The 18,595-nt window shown below is 42.5% G+C and overlaps 1 protein-coding gene across 7 annotated transcripts in view; it reads left to right on the forward strand.

Moving 5' to 3' along the window:
- Positions 1 to 18,595, forward strand: part of cacna1bb (calcium channel, voltage-dependent, N type, alpha 1B subunit, b) — a 183,198-nt gene that overhangs the window by 81,135 nt on the left and 83,468 nt on the right. For all 7 annotated transcript variants that reach the window (XM_061799308.1, XM_061799303.1, XM_061799302.1 and 4 more), the window contains 3 exons: positions 697 to 884; positions 15,051 to 15,154; positions 18,412 to 18,527. In XM_061799308.1, coding sequence (XP_061655292.1) covers positions 697 to 884; positions 15,051 to 15,154; positions 18,412 to 18,527 — 408 coding nt within the window. The remainder of the gene's footprint in view (positions 1 to 696; positions 885 to 15,050; positions 15,155 to 18,411; positions 18,528 to 18,595) is intronic.

Consider the following 18,595-nt stretch of genomic DNA (forward strand, 5'->3'; position numbering starts at 1 on the left):
AACATGCATGAATTGGAGACTCTAAATTGGCCGTAGGTGTGAATGCGCATGCGAATGGTTGTTTGTTTGTATGTGCCCTGCGATTGGCTGGCAACCAGTTGAGGGTGTACCCCGCCTCCTGCCCGATGACAGCTGGGATAGGCTCCGGCACGCCCGCGACCCGCGTGAGGAGAAGCGGCTCAGAAAATGGATGGATGGATGGACAACGTCCCAACTTCATTGGAATTGGGTTGTACAAAAAGGGAATACACTTTCTTTTCTTCAGTCCACCGCTCCTTCTCTAGAATTGACTACTTCCTTACAAATATCTCAGCTGCTCAAAACAGTACTTACAAAATACATCGAATAATAATAATCCGCAATCATGCTCCAATTTCTCTCTGTCTCAAACTTGAATCAAATGTTAGACTGTACCTTCTCCAACCTGGCGCTTCAATACTTCTTGACTGAAAGATCCAGAGGTCAGTATATTTGGAAGGAAGGAATGGAAATATTTTCTAGATATGAATGATTCCACAACTGTATCTCCAGCTTTATTTTATTTTATTTTGGGAAACAGGGAAAGCTCTAATTCATGGCAAAATCATTTCATACTATATATATATATATATATATATATATATATCTGTGAAGAGCAGCAAAACAAGCTATACTAAAAATAGAAATCTCAAAACTTGTCTCCCCTCTTTCATTCAGGTGAAAAAGCAGCAGAATGGCCTTGCGGTTTGGAGCCCCCAGCCAGGTTGTGTCCAAATGGGACCCAGTGCAGAGAATACTGGACCGGACCCAACTTTGGCATTACCAACTTCGACAACATCCTATTTGCCGTGCTTACGGTGTTCCAGTGCATCACTATGGAGGGCTGGGTGGACATCCTCTACAGCGTAAGTTGATACGGACTTTGGGAGGAAAGTGTACAAAAAATTATTCTTTTCTTTAATCATCACATTTCAAGATGATTTTTCCATGCCCGTTACTTTCTTGTGGTTAATGATTCAAAGTAACAAAACAGTATACAGGGAGTTACTCGTTGCTAGAATTCATGGTTGGTGCCAGTTCACTCAGAGCTTCGGGAAGCCTTCTGCCATTTTCAATGTTTGACGTTCGTATTTTCTTCTCAAATCCTCCACCTGCCGTTGACAATTCCAATTCTGCTAAAAATCTTCACTCAGCCCTTCAGATGTTAGCACAACATTCTGTTATACATGAGTCATTCATAAAAGGATTTTTTTTTGGTGGAGGATAGATCATTATTATTATTAGGATGTATATTAGATTGACTAGAGCTTTAAGGGTCTGTTCTGCTTACCTCATCGCTTGATGAATTTAGAGCACGAGTCATTTTAAAAAATTTTTTTTTTTTTTACCACTTCATGTATGATTTTCACGCTGGTTCAATGATTTACAGTAAATGTGACACACTCCTTTCAAAGCTTATAGTTGTTCCTCTCAGTAACCTTACTGAAATATCAGCTTTGACTCGGAGAATTGGGCGATTAGGTAAAAAGCCAGTGCGAAGAACCACTGGAGACAGACGCGGCCGTACGGTTTATGTCAGTCACCTGGACAATCTCTCCAGCTAGACAAGTACTTTTATCTTTTGAAGTCCTCCTCTCCTCCCTGTCACTGAATTCAACAGTTGTGCTATCTAAATGGGAGTTTTCAGGTCAACAAAAGCATTACACTTCTTTTATTTTCAAAACATACAGTCCAAACAGACTAACAAGCAAACAAGAATCCCCCAAAAGATGGTAGTGGGCCAGCCAAGCAAGTGTCTGCTACAAAGAAAAGTCTCACATAGCGGTTCATCAGCGTCAGCCAAGTAAGGGAGGCGAAGGGAGCACGAGATACATTGCATTATTTACATTTAGTTTTCAAAGGTTATCTTGAAAGTGTATTCAAATATTTTGGGATGATTAGTGCTCACTGATGGTGTAGTGGTGCAGTCGCCTGACTTTGGCGCGGGCAGCGTGGGTTCAGTTCCCACTCAGTGACGGTGCGAATGGTTGTCCGTGTCTATATGTTCAGGGCGTAGTCCGCCTTTCGCCCGAAGTCAGCTGGGCTAGGCTCCAGCGCCGCGCGACCCTAACCAGGATGAGCGGTGTTGAAAATGGATGGATGGATAATATGATTTCTTGTATTCAGTTCGAATTTGAGCTTTGTGCTGTTTTAAAAACTGCACATTATAATGTTGTCAAATCTGGTACATTTCTTGGTTCTCGATTATTTCTGCAATTGAGCGTCATAATCATTGCAAATACATTCAATTTATTCACAGCCAAATGAGTTGTTTTTTTCATTCTTCTCAATTTTTGGCTGAACCAAATAGCAGGCTAAGAATATTGTAGAAATTTTTTTTATTTTTTTATTTTTATTTTTTACCCAAAACAAATTAACAAAAAAGAATAACAGTCCAACAAAAAGAGCTACTGATGGGGGGGACAACTAGAAAGAGAAAAGTTTCAAAAGTGCTACTAACAAGTAGGAAAACAAGTATTGAATAACTGGATGAAAATAGGAACAACAAGAAAAGGGAGAGTGCAGGGGAAAAAAACGACACGGCTGAATGGCAGTGAAGAATGGAGCAAGGAAAGGAAGAAGGAAGACGCCGCAATAAAGTGAGTCAAAAGACGAGGAGGAAGGCGCTTCAACAAATTCTGTGTCTAAACCTGAACTCTGAAGTTAACTTGTGATGGGAAACTGATCAGAATAAATTCAATCACCCGAAGTGATGCATTGCCGCAACAAAGAGACATCATCAGTGGAACTGAGCCCCAGTATTTCTATTCGCTATGCCAACAGACAGAAAAATGTCAGTCCCCCCGCCCCCCGGAATTGGAAGTGCTCATGCAGGCGTATAGCGAATCGAAAAATATACTGTATTCCGTGAACGAAACGACACTGCTGCAGCAGCGAAGGACAGAGAAGCGGCGTGGGAGCAAATTCCTGCACGGGAGGAAGTTTGAATGCACGACTATTTGATGCACTGACTTAATATTTAACAAGACTTTCAATTGTAGCATTGAATTGAAAAGGTGATGTGTGGAATAACACCTGGTTTTCATTCAGGTGGAATCCAGTGTCAGTCAAACGTACATGGAAGTATGCGTGGGCCGGTTACCAGTTTCAGTTTAAAAAGTCATAGTTTGGAAGCCACCGTAACTTTCCATCAGCGGTATAAACTGTGCTTTGGTTTGTTTATTTTTGTTTTTGTTTTGAGTTGTCAGTGCGGGCAAAGTTTACATGAGCCCTCGCCCTCGTGTTGTTGGTGCAAGCAGTCAGTGAGTGCTCCAACCTTTTGTACAATTCGAATAGAAATATGGGTCATTTTGTTGTCAGGACACTAAATTCGAATTTAGTATTTTTTTTTTTAATGCTGCCTTAGTTTTATCTGGGTAAACGTCTCCCATGCTGAAACAGCCAATCTTAAACTTGTATGGAAAAAAAAATAATCAGAAACAATGATCACTTATTTATGAAGAGAAACTTTATTTACTAATAAAACAAAATAAGCAGTGAACTTAAAGGTGCTGTATTTTACAAAAAAAACCAAAACTTTTTCTAGAGGGTGGCGTGGTTTCCAACTGGTGAGCACATCTGCCTCACAGCTCTGAGGACCCGGGTTCAAATCCGGCCTCGCCTGCGTGGAGTTTCTCCGGGTACTCCTGTTTCCTCCCACGTCCGAAAAACATCCATGGAAGGTTAATTGAAGACTCGAAATTGCCCATAGGTGTGAATCTTAGTGCGAATGGTTGTTTGTTTCTATGTGCCCTGCGATTGGCCGGTGACCAGTTCCGGGTGTACCCTGCCTCTCGCCCGAAGATAGCTAGGATAGGCTCCAGTACGTCCGCAACACTAGTGAGGATAAGCGGTTCGGAAAATGGATGGATGGAACTTTTTCTCGTATTTGGAATGTAATATTATCGCTGTCGCGCCTCAGTAAATGTGTTAAATATGAATTCAAATCATCCGCACATTCCTGAGATCCAGACGTTTTTCTGCCGAGAGGCCTGAAATCAGGTCATTCGAATTTCTCAAGCTTATCTACGTCACTAGCAAAGCTCTCCGCTTACCTCTCGCTCCCAAGCCAGCGCTGTCAACAAACCAGTGTGCTCTTCTACACGAAGGCAACCAATCAGAGGAAAGGGGGCAGTGTTAGCCAAATATGGAAAAAACGTTTACAAAACTGGGTCAAACAGAAGTAGCCTTTTCAGAGGGGCCTTTTCTGAACAATGTGTTTTTTTGTTTGTTTTTTTAAAATGAAATGGACTCTTTTATACTAAGTTCATGTTACAGAGTCCCTCATTCTTCTAACTCCTCATTAAACCCATTCCACTCTTGTCTCGATACATTCACAATAATTCTAAAGACATGCACTTTGACCAATTCGTACATATCTCAGAAATGACACCCTCTCTTTTGCTGTCTGCTGTTGTGTGAATGCCAAATGACTGCCTCATCCTGGCACTTCAGATCACAGATTCCTCAACGACAACAACAACAACAACATGACGCTCTCTCCAGTGACATGAACGGTAAAGACAGCTTGAGTGAAAAAGAAGCACTATTTGTAAAAGAACACAAAAAGGAAGTCGGTCATCACAAAGGTGCATTTGGGTTTATTTTCATGGAAAAGGCATATGAAGAGAAAAATCCTTTTTATGTATATTTCCAAAAGAAAATTTTGCAAATCATAAAACTTCATTTGGGACATATAACGGTCAAGACTTTTTGGCGTAATAATGTTTTGAAATATTATGTTAGAAAATGTTTTTATTCCGAGAAACCATTATGATCTTTTGATAGATAACAACCGCCAATAATTAAAATACTCCTATATCAGTAAACATCACTGAAATTCTGTGGGGTTTGCCTTGAAATTATATTCAATTGAGGCGGCACGGTGGACGACTGGTTAGAGCCTCAGCCTCACAGTCCTGAGGACCCGGGTTCAATCCCCGGCCCCGCCTGTGTGGAGTTTGCATGTTCTCCCCGTGCTTGCGTGGCTTTTCTCCGGGCACTCCGGTTTCCTCCCACATCCCCAAAACATGCATGAATCAGAATCAGAATCAGAAGCCTCTTTATTTGCCAAGTATGTCCAAAAACACACAAGGAATTTGTCTCCGGTCGTTGGAGCCGCTCGAGTACGACAACAGACGATCAATTGACAGAGAACAACACTTTGGAGACAGAAAAAAAAAACAGTCACTGAGCAGTAAAGGGTTGCTAGTTATTTGGTAATGCCGGTACATTTATTTTTATTTTTTTGTGGAGACTCTAAATTGCCCGTAGGATATATGCAAAACGTACTTAAGAAAGAGAGAGTGCTGGAGGATGCAGTGCTTCCAATACCATATCACATTTGCGAGAGCGACGCCTGTCACTCTAGGGAAAATTCAAGGTAACATTGATATATTAGTATGACGCTTTCTTGAAATGAACGTTTTCAAATACCTACGAGATTTGCAATTGGTGAAATAAATACTATAGACTTGCTACCGAGGAGACAACATGATTAACTAGCATGGCAATTATCAGCTATTCCCAGAGCAGAGAAGTAGCTGCTCATTTGCTGAAAAATAAGAGCGAGATTCTTTTTGTGCTGAAGGGCTACATTCCATTTTTCAAATGGACAGTTGAGCGAGGTCATTTGTACGTGAGGTCAAAACAAATAAAGCTAATGTGCATTCAATTATGAATTCTAGTGATAAAAGATGAATTCATTTAATAGTAAAATGGTTTATTTTACGAATAAAAAGTTTCATTCCTATATTGTATTATGTAGAGTTAAGTCATGCTTAATTAACCCATTATTCTTTAAAATAAATACAACGGTTAAAGGTATACAGATTTTGAGTTAGTGATATTCAATGAATCAATCACTTATTTCATGAGATAAATGAATACAAATAAATCAAAAGATGAAAGACTACATTTTAATGAGCACAGTTTAGGACAAACGGCTCATTTAATGCAACAAGCATTACAGGATTCTTGATTCTTCTCCAGGGAGTACAACACAAAAAAAGCAGGAGGTTATCAACACGCAGCTATTGAAAAACAAAAGGGAGAGAGGATTTAATAGGAAGTACAAAGAAACTATCCGGAATTTTCCTGGTGTGGCTCCAAATAGCATCTGAATAAGCCTCGTTGATCCAGGGGAGCCGAGGAAAAACACAGGAAGTGAGCAAACAGACACGCAAACAAAACCAAGCTCATCGTGAATCATGCTGTACTTTTTTTTTTTTTTCAACACCTTTAAGTGTCCTTGGATTCCTTGAAATATGGTGTATTATTCTTATTCTTATTTATTTGTTTCTTTTTCTTTTCTTTCATTTTTTGGGGGGGGGGGAAATTCCTCGAACACATCCAGACGTTCCTCTCTTTTCCTTCCGCTTAATCGTTTCCTTCCCCATGAGCGAGCCGTGAGATGTCACGTCGCGAGCCACATAAAGAGCCTTCCTTTCACTGCAAACATGTCCTGTAGCTTCTCAGGCTCATTATGCTAAGCGCTTGCAGACTCTCACTGGTTTGATCTAGGACAGCATTTCTATTCTGTTGATACTTTTCCCTTTTTATTCTTCCGATTTCCTTTTTGCTGCTGCTGAGAAATATTTCATCCTATTCCTTTCTGAAGGGGATTTATCACAGATTACCTCGTATTCTTCCTAACTCGTGTGACATTTTTTTACTGCATATTTTTGTAGTTCTTCCCTGTACATCTCCTGGTTTCCCAATATATAATTCATGAAATCCTGCAGTGAAGGAATAATCCGGTTATCTTTGCATTTTTGATAATCTATGCATTTGCTCTGTAGGTTTCAGATTAAAGTACTCTCACCAAATTGACATTGTTAATTCATTACAATTTAAAACCCACTCATTTGAAAACAAGAGCCAGGGGTCCTCAATTCAAAGTTAAAAAGGTCTAGAGCAGGAAATGCTTTACAAGCCAAAGTTCCGAGAATCATAATGCATAGCGTGCATTGTGATTTAGTCTCGGATATTTTCTCGTCACTTACTGAATGTCAAATAAAATGAAAAAGATACAATTTGGACCAGTGTCCTTCCGTTGAGGAGTCCTTATAGTCCCCAAAGCCCTGGACGAATGAATGGAAATGAAACATTCTGTGGTGGACAAGCATGATAGGTCTATTTATGTCAATGCACTGCGCTCAAGTGTGCATCCATTATGTGTGCATGAATATGCCATATCTTATCGAGCACACGAGGAACAAACAAGGAAGAAGAGGAGGGGGATTCGTTATGAAGGCAGAATAAGATATGGGAAGGGGCTGTTTTTCAATGTATTATTTACATTCATCCAAATATTCATATTGTAGTTTCTGAGCAATGGTGTCCACCTTGCTCTTCTTTTGTTGAGGGACTCAAAGCATTTATGTCATTTCGAGTGCAAAGGACCTTTTCAAATTAGGAAGTAAAAAAAAAAACAAGCCCTCTGGGCTAACACCGGAGTTGAAGAGTGGGATATGTTTCAACTCTTACTGAAGGGTACTGAACTTCGTGTAACCTGCAAGCTTTGCCTTTTCCCTGACAAATGCTGTCTTCTCGACGTGATGCCAAATTGGCATTGGTTGGAAATGGTGACTGGAGTCTTTGTCCCTCTCACCTGTACTGTTGCGACCAAACACCACAGAGGAACATACCCTTTTTTTTTGACAAATCAAAACTCTCTATCCACACACTTACAAAGCACCGGAACATAACTTATGGCTCACCCAACATGGCGGCCGTGCGTGACATCATGGGAAAAACTATCTACACAGATTTGCTATCCTCTATCAATGTGAGCTTGATACTCTGATAGCTGACGTATATAAACCAGTGTCTGCCTACACGACACAAACATATTGCTGAACATGTAAATCTAAACTACAACGAAAGCGTAGATAGACCATTCCAAATTGTCTAAATACGTTTCATTTGAGGTGGATTATGTCGAGGTTTCCATCATTTAAATCAATGGGGAAAATAATCAGCCCAAGGCACTTTAACTATATGTAAGGTTTAATATTGGTATGAGTTATTATTGTTTACTTCTGTGATGTCACTGGCCAGTGTTGATACTTGTGGCGTTATTAATGTGTAACATGGGCATGTGCACATCTGGATTGTTTTCATGTGCTCTGTGAACGGAAGCTCAGCAATATCGGACGTGTGACACTTGAAGTGTACATGTAACAAGCGTGATGATGCATTCTTAGCCCACCGCTGAAACTAGTTCAGAGCGGTTTCACAATTTGCAGGCAGATATCAGAGGATTAAATTGGCTATTTCATTTCCCACCTGATCGGTGGGCAGGCACTCGCTTTTAACATGTTTCATAGTATTAGTATCATTACTTAATCTTATTAAAAACCAATTATATGAGTACATTAAATGGCAGGTGATGTGTCGAGGTAACTATAGGCTTGCGTTATACTTCATAACGCTACATCGTATTAGTTCAACAATAGAGGATGATTTATTATATTTTGTAATACGACAATCGGACAACAATGAAAATCGTCGACTGTAATCATCAGGAATTATGAAACTTGACAACATTTTCAAAATGTATGATGTCTGACTCTGCCAAAACTCTTGAATTTCCATTTATTTTAACACAATGTAAAACTACATCTATTCTGTGTTTCGAACACTGCTACTAATATTGTCTATGTGTCGAAAAATGTCGCTGTCCAATGAATAAATAGTGCATGTGCCCGTTTGGTGTTTTGTCTGTTGCTCCGTCAATAAAAATAAAATCCCCCAGTCACAGACATGCTGTTCATTGGTCAGCTACAGTACGAAAAAAGCAGCATTGCAGTTTAGTTGCGCCACCTAAATATAGATGGACACTCTGTTACAATAAACTATAATGTTAATGTTATTGGGAAAGGAGCTTAAATGAAACCCTCTGCATTCTAATCTCTCTTTGCTGGGTAATTCCAAAGTCACTGAAGAAAGATGCAAGTGCAACAATCTCATGTTATCTAGTGACTCTCAATGAATTGAAGCATCGCCTCTTACATGCTTTTATTGAGTCTAGATGTGCCGTGTCAGGCTTGAGGCTCGCCGCTGTCTTTCATCAGTCAAGCCACATTACCAAGCTGGAAACAACGAGGTCGGAGGTTCCTCTTGAGGGACTCGAAACTCCCGATAAACCTAAAGAGGCATGCCTCGACTGCCATCGTTGGCATTATCTCCTCGTTTGTGCACTCGTTCAGCAAAATTCAGACACTGAGCCACCAAAGCCACACACATTCACTCTGTAAATGCTGTTGCTGTGAACCACTAAGCGTTAAAATTGACACTGTTTTGGCTACAGTGAGTATGTGGGTGCTTTTGCAGTGCAGATAATGTGCCAATCTTCATTTCATGCCTTGTCACTTTATTACTTTTTCAAGCAATCCAGCAGTTGCCGTACAATTACAAGCACCTCAGATTACCAATACTCTGTCATTAAAAAATGTGCATGCCTAAATATTCAATTGTATTTGCTCTTTTTTAAGGACCAAAACATTTTTCTCATTTAACTCTTTTTTAGCTTAGATTTAAGCAACCTACTCTTCTGTAGTGCAGTAAGTTAATGGTAAAAGTGTGGGGAAATACATACATTTACAAAATATTCCCACTTTATCGAGTTTTGTAGGTTTGCGAGCTGCTGGAGCCTATCCCAGCTCCTGGATATTTGTTGACGTAGGCAGGTGAAAGTGAGCATTGACCGTTCCAGGGTTACGCCCTGTGCTGTCAGGACAATTGTGGAACTGTCAGAGCTGTGCTAAAAATAGAAAAATGTCATCAGGCTACCACCTGAACTGTCAAATGTCAGTTTACAGGCACGCTACGTGTGCTCAAAATATCAAGTACACTTGTAAGTGTACCTGTGTTTGCCTGCACTGTCAGGTCTAGGGCTGGAGCGGGTGTCCATTTTTGTCGCTCAAGGAGCACAACTCTCACATTGGGTGGTCGGACAATTGACCACAAACTATACCTATGCAAATGCGACAAATGAATTCCCCATCAAGTGGAAAAATGGTCTTTGAGCAGGATTTTTGGCTCCAGATTATGAGATAATCGAGAGACTTTATTCAAGGGAGGGAAATTAGATGACATTTTCACACATCTATCCATCCATTTTCTTTACCAACTATCCTCACTAGGTTCGCGGGCTGCTAGACCCTATGCCAGCTATCTTCGGGCGGGAGGCGGGCTACACCCTGAACCGGTCGGCAGCCAATCGCAGTGCACATAAAAACAAACAACCATTCACACTGACATTCACACCTACGGGCAATTTAGAGTCTTCAATCAACCTACCACACATGTTTTTGGGATGTGGAGGAAACCGGAGTGCCCAGAGAAAGCCCACCCAGGCACGGGGAGAACATGCAAACTCCACACAGGTGGGGCCCGGATTTCAACCCCGATCCCCGTAACTGTGAGGCAGGTGTGCTAACCAGTCGGTCACCGTGCGATGTGGAATGTCACCTCTCTGGCAGGGAAGGAGCCTGAGCTCGAGTGTGAGGTCAAGTTCCAACTAGATATAGTCGGGTTCACCTCCACACACGACTTGGGCTCTGGTACCAGTCCTCTTGAAAGGGGTTGGAATCTCTCCCACTCAGGAGGGGTTGCCCACAGTGAGAGGCGCCGAGCAGGTGTGGGTATACTTATTGCCCCCCGGCTCAGCGCCTGTCCATTGGGGTTCACCCCGGTGGGCGAGAGGGTAGCCTCACTGTACCTTTGGGTGGGTGGACGGGTCCTGACTGTCTTTGTGCCGATGCACCAAAAAGCAGTTCAGAGTGCCCACTCTTTTTGGAGTCCTTGCAGGGGGTGCTGGAGAGCGCTCCCGCAGGGGGCTCCGTCGTTCTGCTGTCGAGTCTGGGGTCTCTGAGGCAGGCTCTCCAATCTCTGGGGTTGAGAGCACCGAGGTCGTTAAAAAACTCCTCGGTGGCAAGGCCCCGGGGGGTGGATGAGAGTGAGGGAAGAATGGAACGGTAGATCGACAGGCAGATTGATGCAGCGTCTGCAGTGGTGCGGACTTTGTATCGGTCCATTGTGGTGAAGAAGGAGCTAAGCCAAAAGGTGAAGCTCTCGGTTTACCAGTCGATCTACCTTCCTACCCTACCCTCACCTATGGTCACGAGCTGTGGCTTAATGTTAATCGCCCACTTCAGGTCCTAAGAGACTGTAATTACCAGGAACTGGCTGGACAGCGTGAGGGGCAGCTGTGGCAAAGGATGCCTCCAGAAGTCCACGATCATCTCTACAGACTTGAGCGTGTTCAGCTCCAGGTTTTGTCGGCCACAGCACAGCTCCAGCCGCTCCACTACCTGTCGATATGCAGACTCATCACTGTCCTTCATTAGCCCGATGACAGTGGTGTCATCTGCAAACTTCAGGAGTTTGACAGCCGGGTGCGTTGAGGTGCAGTCGTTCATGTAGAGAGAGAAGAGTAGCGGAGAGAGGACACAACCTTGGGGTGCCCCAGTGCTGATGCTGCGTGTGGATGAGGTGGTCTCTCCCAGCCTCCCCTGCTGTGTCCTGCCTGTCAGGAAGCTCTAAATCCACTGGCAGATGGCAGGCGAGACGCTGAGCTGGAGAAGCTCGGATGAAAGGAGTTCAGGGATGGTGGCGTTGAACGCTGAGCTGAAGTCCACGAACCGGATCCTCCAGTAGGTCCCTGCACTGTCGAGGTGATCTAGGATGAAGTGCGGTCCCATGTTGACTGCATCATCCTCAGACCTGTTTGCTCGGTAGGCAAACTGCAGGGGTTCCAGCAGGGGACCTGTGACGCTCTTGAGGTGGTCCAGCACGAGACGTTCAAAGGACTTCATGACCACAAATGTCAGGGCGACAGGCCTGTAGTCATTCAGACCTGAGATTGTAGTTTTCTTGGGGACTGGGATGATGGTGGAGCGTTTTAAATAGGATGGTACTTCGCACAGGTCCAGAGATCTATTGAAGATCTGTGTGAAGACTGGAGCGAGCTGGTCCGCGCAGGATGGGGACACAAAGTCCCGGCCTGCCGCTTTGTTTATCTTTTGTTGTTTGAAGATGCGTCTCACATCCTGTTTGTGGATGGTCAACGCAGAAGTCAGAGGTGTGATTGTGGCTGGGCTGGGTGGGTGGGTGTGGGGTGTGAAAGTGCCCTTTTCAAATCTGCAGTAGAATGTATTCAAGTCGTTGGCTAGTGAGCTATTGTTCTCACGTCCCACCGCTGCACCCGCGACCCGACCTCGGATAAGCGGAAGATGGATGGATGGATGGATGGATGGAGTAGGAGTAGTAGTAAAGAGTAGGAGTGACGACAGCTCTTCAAAGTGTGCTACTCAGATCATACGTGATATTGAGCGAATATTTGTTTGTGATCTTCAAACTTTCAGCGAGACTTTCTAAGACAAACGAAGATCTGTCGTGATGTGGAATGAATAAGGTATATGTAAACATACACGACTTTAAAATGCAATTAACAGATCATGGGTTAGAATTGTGATGTATCCAAAACATGCATGATTACTGTAAAAAATGAGAGGCAATGGCACCAAAGACGTATATCATCTGCTTTCAAACCTTTACATTAGGGCTCTCAAATTGAGCATTACCATTCATACTGAATCCCCAAGGGGTCCTGAATAGTTTTGGTCAAAATTAACACCTGAGGAGGGGCAAGGTAAGGCACATTTACTGATATAGTGCCTTTCATACACAAGGTACCTTAATATGCTTTTGATCATTAAAAGCAATATAAAACAAAGAGCAAAAGACATTTAAAAACAACATCCCAAAAAATAAAAGAGCGCTTACTAAAATGACGAAAAGAATGTACAGTTTAAGAAATGTTTTCCAAAAAAAAGATGATAATGCTCTAAAATGTTTTTAATCTGGATTTAAATTTGTAATCTGGATTTCAAAACGTTTACAGTTGGGGCTGACTTTACCTCTGTTGGCAACTCATTCCATTTGTGTGCAGCATAACAGCTGAATGCTGCTTCACCCTGTTTGGTCTGAACTTTGTGCGCCACTATGTGACCTGAGCCTGCAGATGTCAGAGCCCCACTGGGTGTACATATCAAAAGCATTTCTATAATGTCTTCAGGACCTAACCCATTGAGTGATTTATAGACCAGTAGCAGAACTTGAAAGCGATGAATCGCTCCGTGTTCTTGGCACAGGGTTGTTACTTGTGTTAAGAAAATAGCTCCAGGATATGCTTACTTCTGTCCTCGTGCTGTGCTTAAACAATGTATGGGGTCATTTGAAGTACCTTGCTTCAGGCAACATAGGGCATCAGAAGTTTTGTAATGAACAAAATGAGTATCGCCACTGGGCTCCTTTGCCAAATGCCTTGTATGTGCCTCTCTGTGGGGAGCGCAGTGTGGATGACGGCTCCACAGGCCCTGCACTTAAAAGGAGACTCGGCTCACTAGCCCAGATCCCTCTAAATCACACAGATGCTACATTTGCCCTTTGTTTTTCTCCCACTCTTTGTCTTTAGTATATTGCTCATACAAAATGGGCTATTGATTCTGTCCTCTTGGTTTTCATTTTGTATGGAGAACAGGAAACATTGTTAGTGACGTGTTTGTTGTACACAGCCAGCCAGGAAATGGTAAAAATTGTCATCTAGAAAATGAAGCATTCTGCTATTTAAGCAAAATGCATTACATAAACAATGCAGAATGATACAGAGGTTAAAAGGGTTCACAATGAGTGCCTGAAAGAAAAAACTGGACAGACGCATGCAAACACACACACACGCGCGCACATGCACACACAACGATGCGGTGCACACCAATTAGTTACAGACAGAACACCAGAAGTTGATGCCAGAGGCTTCTAGCGACAGAATACTGGCTCACACCCTTCGTTCAGCGTTCAGATATGACGTACAGTATTGATGAGTTGAAGTGATCTGTCCTTTCTTGATGCCTTCTTCTCCTTCTTTTCTCTCCTTTTCTTCCCTTCGATCTATCTGTATCTGTTTTTCATATTTTGTGAGATAAAATGCAAACCGCTTTGATTTGTGACACCAAAAAGATGAATTCATGATTTGAACCTTTTGGGGTGACACATTATAGCCTTCAGTACACTGCCTTTAGGTTTTCTATGAGTGGTGAACAGTGTGAACATTTGGGCCTCTATTTTTGTAGACAGTGAATCTGTGGCAGGACTTCAATTTTTATTTAATTTTTTTAAGTGCACGTCTTTATCACTTTGGTCGACAGGCCAAACCAAGCTGGATGTTCTGGTACAGGAAGGGAGTGTCCTTGAACAGGTGCCTGTCCGAGTGACAATTGGTGGCAGAAAGTCGATCTAAGCCTATGCCTGCTCAGACCATGTCTAAGTCCTGGCGCGAGGTAGATCGCTGGTCTAACACGATTTTAGTGAATTTGACCGAGGCGCAGGCAGACAGATACTGAGCTACACAGACATATTTAATCACCTGCTGGTTCTGTATTAACAAGTGTAACAAGGGTGCCCGCTCATGTCATCTGTTGCCACATCCTTTCCAGAGCAACACTCACACATCGCTCCAATAATGCATAATCCTCTTCTGTACAGAGAATGATGCTATGTATCTCGGTTGAGACTGTCAATTGCGCCACATTTAAAGGGAATGAGAGAAGCTGCTTTGGTCCCCTTCCCTCTGATTGGTTGCCTGCGTGTACGAGACCGACCGAAGAGCACACGTGTTTGTTATGTCGACGGGGCCGGCTCGGGAGCGGAAAGGGAAGGCGCAGATCAGCTTGTAAAATTCAAATGATTTCAACGTCTGGAACTCAGGAATGCGTTGACGCTTTTAATTCAGATTTTACATTCATTGAGGCACCATAGAGCCAATATTGCATCCCAAATACTCGAAAAGGTTGGTTTGGTAAAATATGGCACCTTTAAATCTTCACAAAAATGTCTGCAAACTGTATATATGAGGGATGTTTGATGAATGAATACAGTTGCTGTTTGCATTACATTGCGCTCTCAGTTATGACTAATCTCAAGATTTTACAAATTCCTAAAAATCCTCATGTGTGTTGTATGTGCAGACCAACGATGTAGGAGGAAACACATGGAATTGGCTCTACTTCATACCTCTCATCATCATTGGCTCTTTCTTCATGCTTAACTTGGTGCTTGGTGTCCTATCTGGGTAAGTAATTTTAGAGTACGGAAAGAACAAAAATGGCTGTGCAGCAATGACTTTGACAAATTAAACAAGAACCGATGAGCTTTTAAAACATTTGTTACTTTCAAGTCTTTAAAAGACCTGATTGGAAGGTGATTTGCAGAGCCCAAAACAAATTAAGATAACAAATTAACACAATTCCCCTTCCCTTTCATTTCTGTCTATCTAGACTAGGATTTGTCTGCTTACCATAATTTTTACCCTCTCTCTACAAGTCCTAATGTACATTTAGGTTTAGGATCAGAGTTGACACAAATAAAAAACTGTTGCTTTTTGAGTAACCTTGATGCCATATTACTATATTATGTACTGTATGATGAAGATGTGTCATCATGTACATGTCGGAACCACCAGGGGCGCCGCCAAGGATTTTGGACAAATATCACTTGGGCTCCACCAGTCCTGCAAATTGAAAATACTAATACAATCATCATTACATTTTTCCCATTTAGGATGCTCCTACGTCCAACTAATCCGATAATAATAATAATAAGTTCAACGTGCAATTTATGACTTGAATCATCTGTTCCTGGCTCTGACTACTGTCAAGTAATTGTGACTCCCAGTCATTAGCCTTGCAAAATTTGAATGGAAGCACAATTTTCATTCATCAATAGTCTGAATATCCTCTAAATCCTGCTGAGAGAGCTTTATGACATTTCCAGAAAACCTTTTAACTCCATACAAGCAGTGTCTTTTGCATGCTTCTACCATTATTGATTGATTGGTATAATGCATTTCAACCTCTACTGGTTTGCTTCACACGACTCAATTTCTCACAAAGTACTGAAAATGACACGGTTGAATGTGAGGCAAAACACACGGTCTTCACTAAAATCCAGTTGCACTTGCTATCCCTCAATGATGTGTGATAACAGCAATCTCGCAGGATCATTGCATGTCACACTGTAAGGTGACGTATAAAATCATTGCTCGGAAATGGCAGACTGTACCATATCAAATTGAAGGCAAGTCAGTCTGTGTGTCATGAACGGAACAGAGGATAGGACCCAAAAATGCACGACTCCAAAACAAATGGACAGTTTCAAAAAGAGAGGTTTAATATACGGGCAGAGGCAGGCAATGCAAAAAAGGCAACAGTATCCAAAAACGTGAGGCAAAAAGGCGAGGTGGATAATCGGAACAGGGTTTCGTCTTACTGTGAGTCTGTGACGTGGAAACAAGGAATGCTGGAACGCGACGACAAGGTACAACGAACTGGCGACTAGAAAGAATGAGAAGGCGTAATTAGGGTGAACGAGGCACAGGTGGGGAAGATGCTCACAGGAGCAGGTGTGTACGAGACGGGGGGAAAACAACAACCGGAACACACACCCATGACACTATACAAGTCAAGATGCACTCTCAACATACATCCTGAGATGAAAATGCAGAAAATAAACCAATACCCACCTTTTGTCATACTCATTTTCAACATGCAGAAAAGTTATACTAGCAGCAACTGGATGCCTACCAGAACATTTCGCTTTTTCTTTAAATTGAACCGTGACTTGTAAAATTAGCAATTAATATTCAAAAATAAACTGAAAAAGAACTTCCTGGAATGGAATTTGTTTGACGTTTTGAGGTAATTGTACAGGGTAAAAGTAAAAAGAAGAAAAAAGACAAAACAAAACACACAGATATTGTTTTTTTGTTTGTTTTTGTTTTTTACGTCAGGACTTTTTACAGGATTTGTGGTCTGACTCCTGGTCACCCTTGTCATCATAGTTTTAATGTTGACTTAACTTTTCGGGCAGCAAAAGCAACCACCGTTGTTTGGATACAAAACATAATCCTAAGTTTGTCATCCTGAAATCAAATTATTTCTGTATGATATCCACTTTAGTACTGAAGATAAAGACATACAAATGGTTTTAACCTTGAAGTGAAGGAAGTCACTTTGGTGCAGCAGATAAATACATGAACTCTAAATAATACCACAACACACATAATACTAGGCTCTGTTTTTCTTACCTTGCCATGAACAGCTGCCATATTTACTGGGCAGATAATTATCTTTTTTATCAGTTGCTATCTGACTTGTGCAGCATGATAAAGATGTCCCTTTTGAATCAGTTGCAGGGTAAAAGCAGGCTGGCATGAACATGAAAACATGAAAAGAAGAAATGTCAAGTGTAACATTTTTGACTACTTTTTGTGGCAATTAAGCATCTACTATATGTCATTTCGGCGGCACGGTGGACGGCTGGTTAGAGCGTCAGCCTCACAGTTCTGAGGACCCGGGTTCAATCCCCGTGTGTGGAGTTTGCATGTTCTGCCCGTGCCGGCGTGGCTTTTCTCCGGGCACTCCGGTTTCTTCCCACATCCCAAAAACATGCATCAGAAAATGGATGGATGGATATATGTCATTTCCAAAGGGATTTTGCCAAAGAGAGAGAGCGTGTGGAGAAGAGACAGGAGTTCCTGAAGCTCATCATTGACAAAGTTCTGGAACACAGCTGGAGCGTTAGTTAGTCCAAAAGGCATCACCAAATACTCGTAATGTGCCGTTGGTGTGTTGAATGCTGTTTTCCATTCATCCCCCTCCCTTATCCTGACTAGATGATATGCATTTCTTAAGTCTAGTTTGGTGAAAACGTTGGCTCCCTCCAGGAACCCAGAGGCGGTGGAGATGAGAGGAAGAGGGTACCTGTTTTTCACGGTTATGTCGTTGAGACCTCGGTAATCGATACAGGGTCCCAGAGTCTTGTCCTTCTTGTCCACAAAGAAAAATCCGGCTCCCGCAGGGGATGAAGATGGGCGAATAATCCAAGCTGCCAGTGATTCATCCACATGCTCCTTCGTAGCCTTGTGTTCCGGCCTTGAAAGAGAGAATAACCTCCCTTGTGGGGGTGTGATTCCAGGCAGCAAGTCAACTGCACAGTCATAAGATCTGTGGGGCGGAAGGGATTTGGCCTCGGACTTGGAAAAACGCCTTTAATGTCCTGGTAACAGGTGGGCACTTGAGATAAATCAGGATCCCCCGATGGGGTCTGTGGATTGTCATTTGAAACATAGCCCTGGGCACAATTGCTGCCTCATGACATAACCTGCCCAGAGGACCAGTCAATGTGGGGGTTATGTCATTTCAACCATGGGTTCCCGAAAATAAGGTCATGATTCATGAAAACGAATGCGTTCCGAGTGAGAATCAGGAAGTGTCAATGCGAGTGTACTTTTTGTGGCAATTAAGCATCTAGTATATGTCATTTCCACAGGGAGTTTGCCAAAGAGAGAGAGCGTGTGGAGAAGAGGCAGGAGTTCCTGAAGCTTCGACGGCAGCAACAAATTGAGAGAGAGCTCACCGGATACCTAGAATGGATCTGCAAAGCCGGTTGGCACCGTCCCTCAACCTGTGCTAGTTACTAAATCACCCGAAATAGGGAAAATGTCACTTTTGTT

Source organism: Phyllopteryx taeniolatus, chromosome 15, assembly GCF_024500385.1.
Source record: "Phyllopteryx taeniolatus isolate TA_2022b chromosome 15, UOR_Ptae_1.2, whole genome shotgun sequence".
NCBI classification, from domain to species: Eukaryota; Metazoa; Chordata; class Actinopteri; order Syngnathiformes; family Syngnathidae; genus Phyllopteryx; species Phyllopteryx taeniolatus.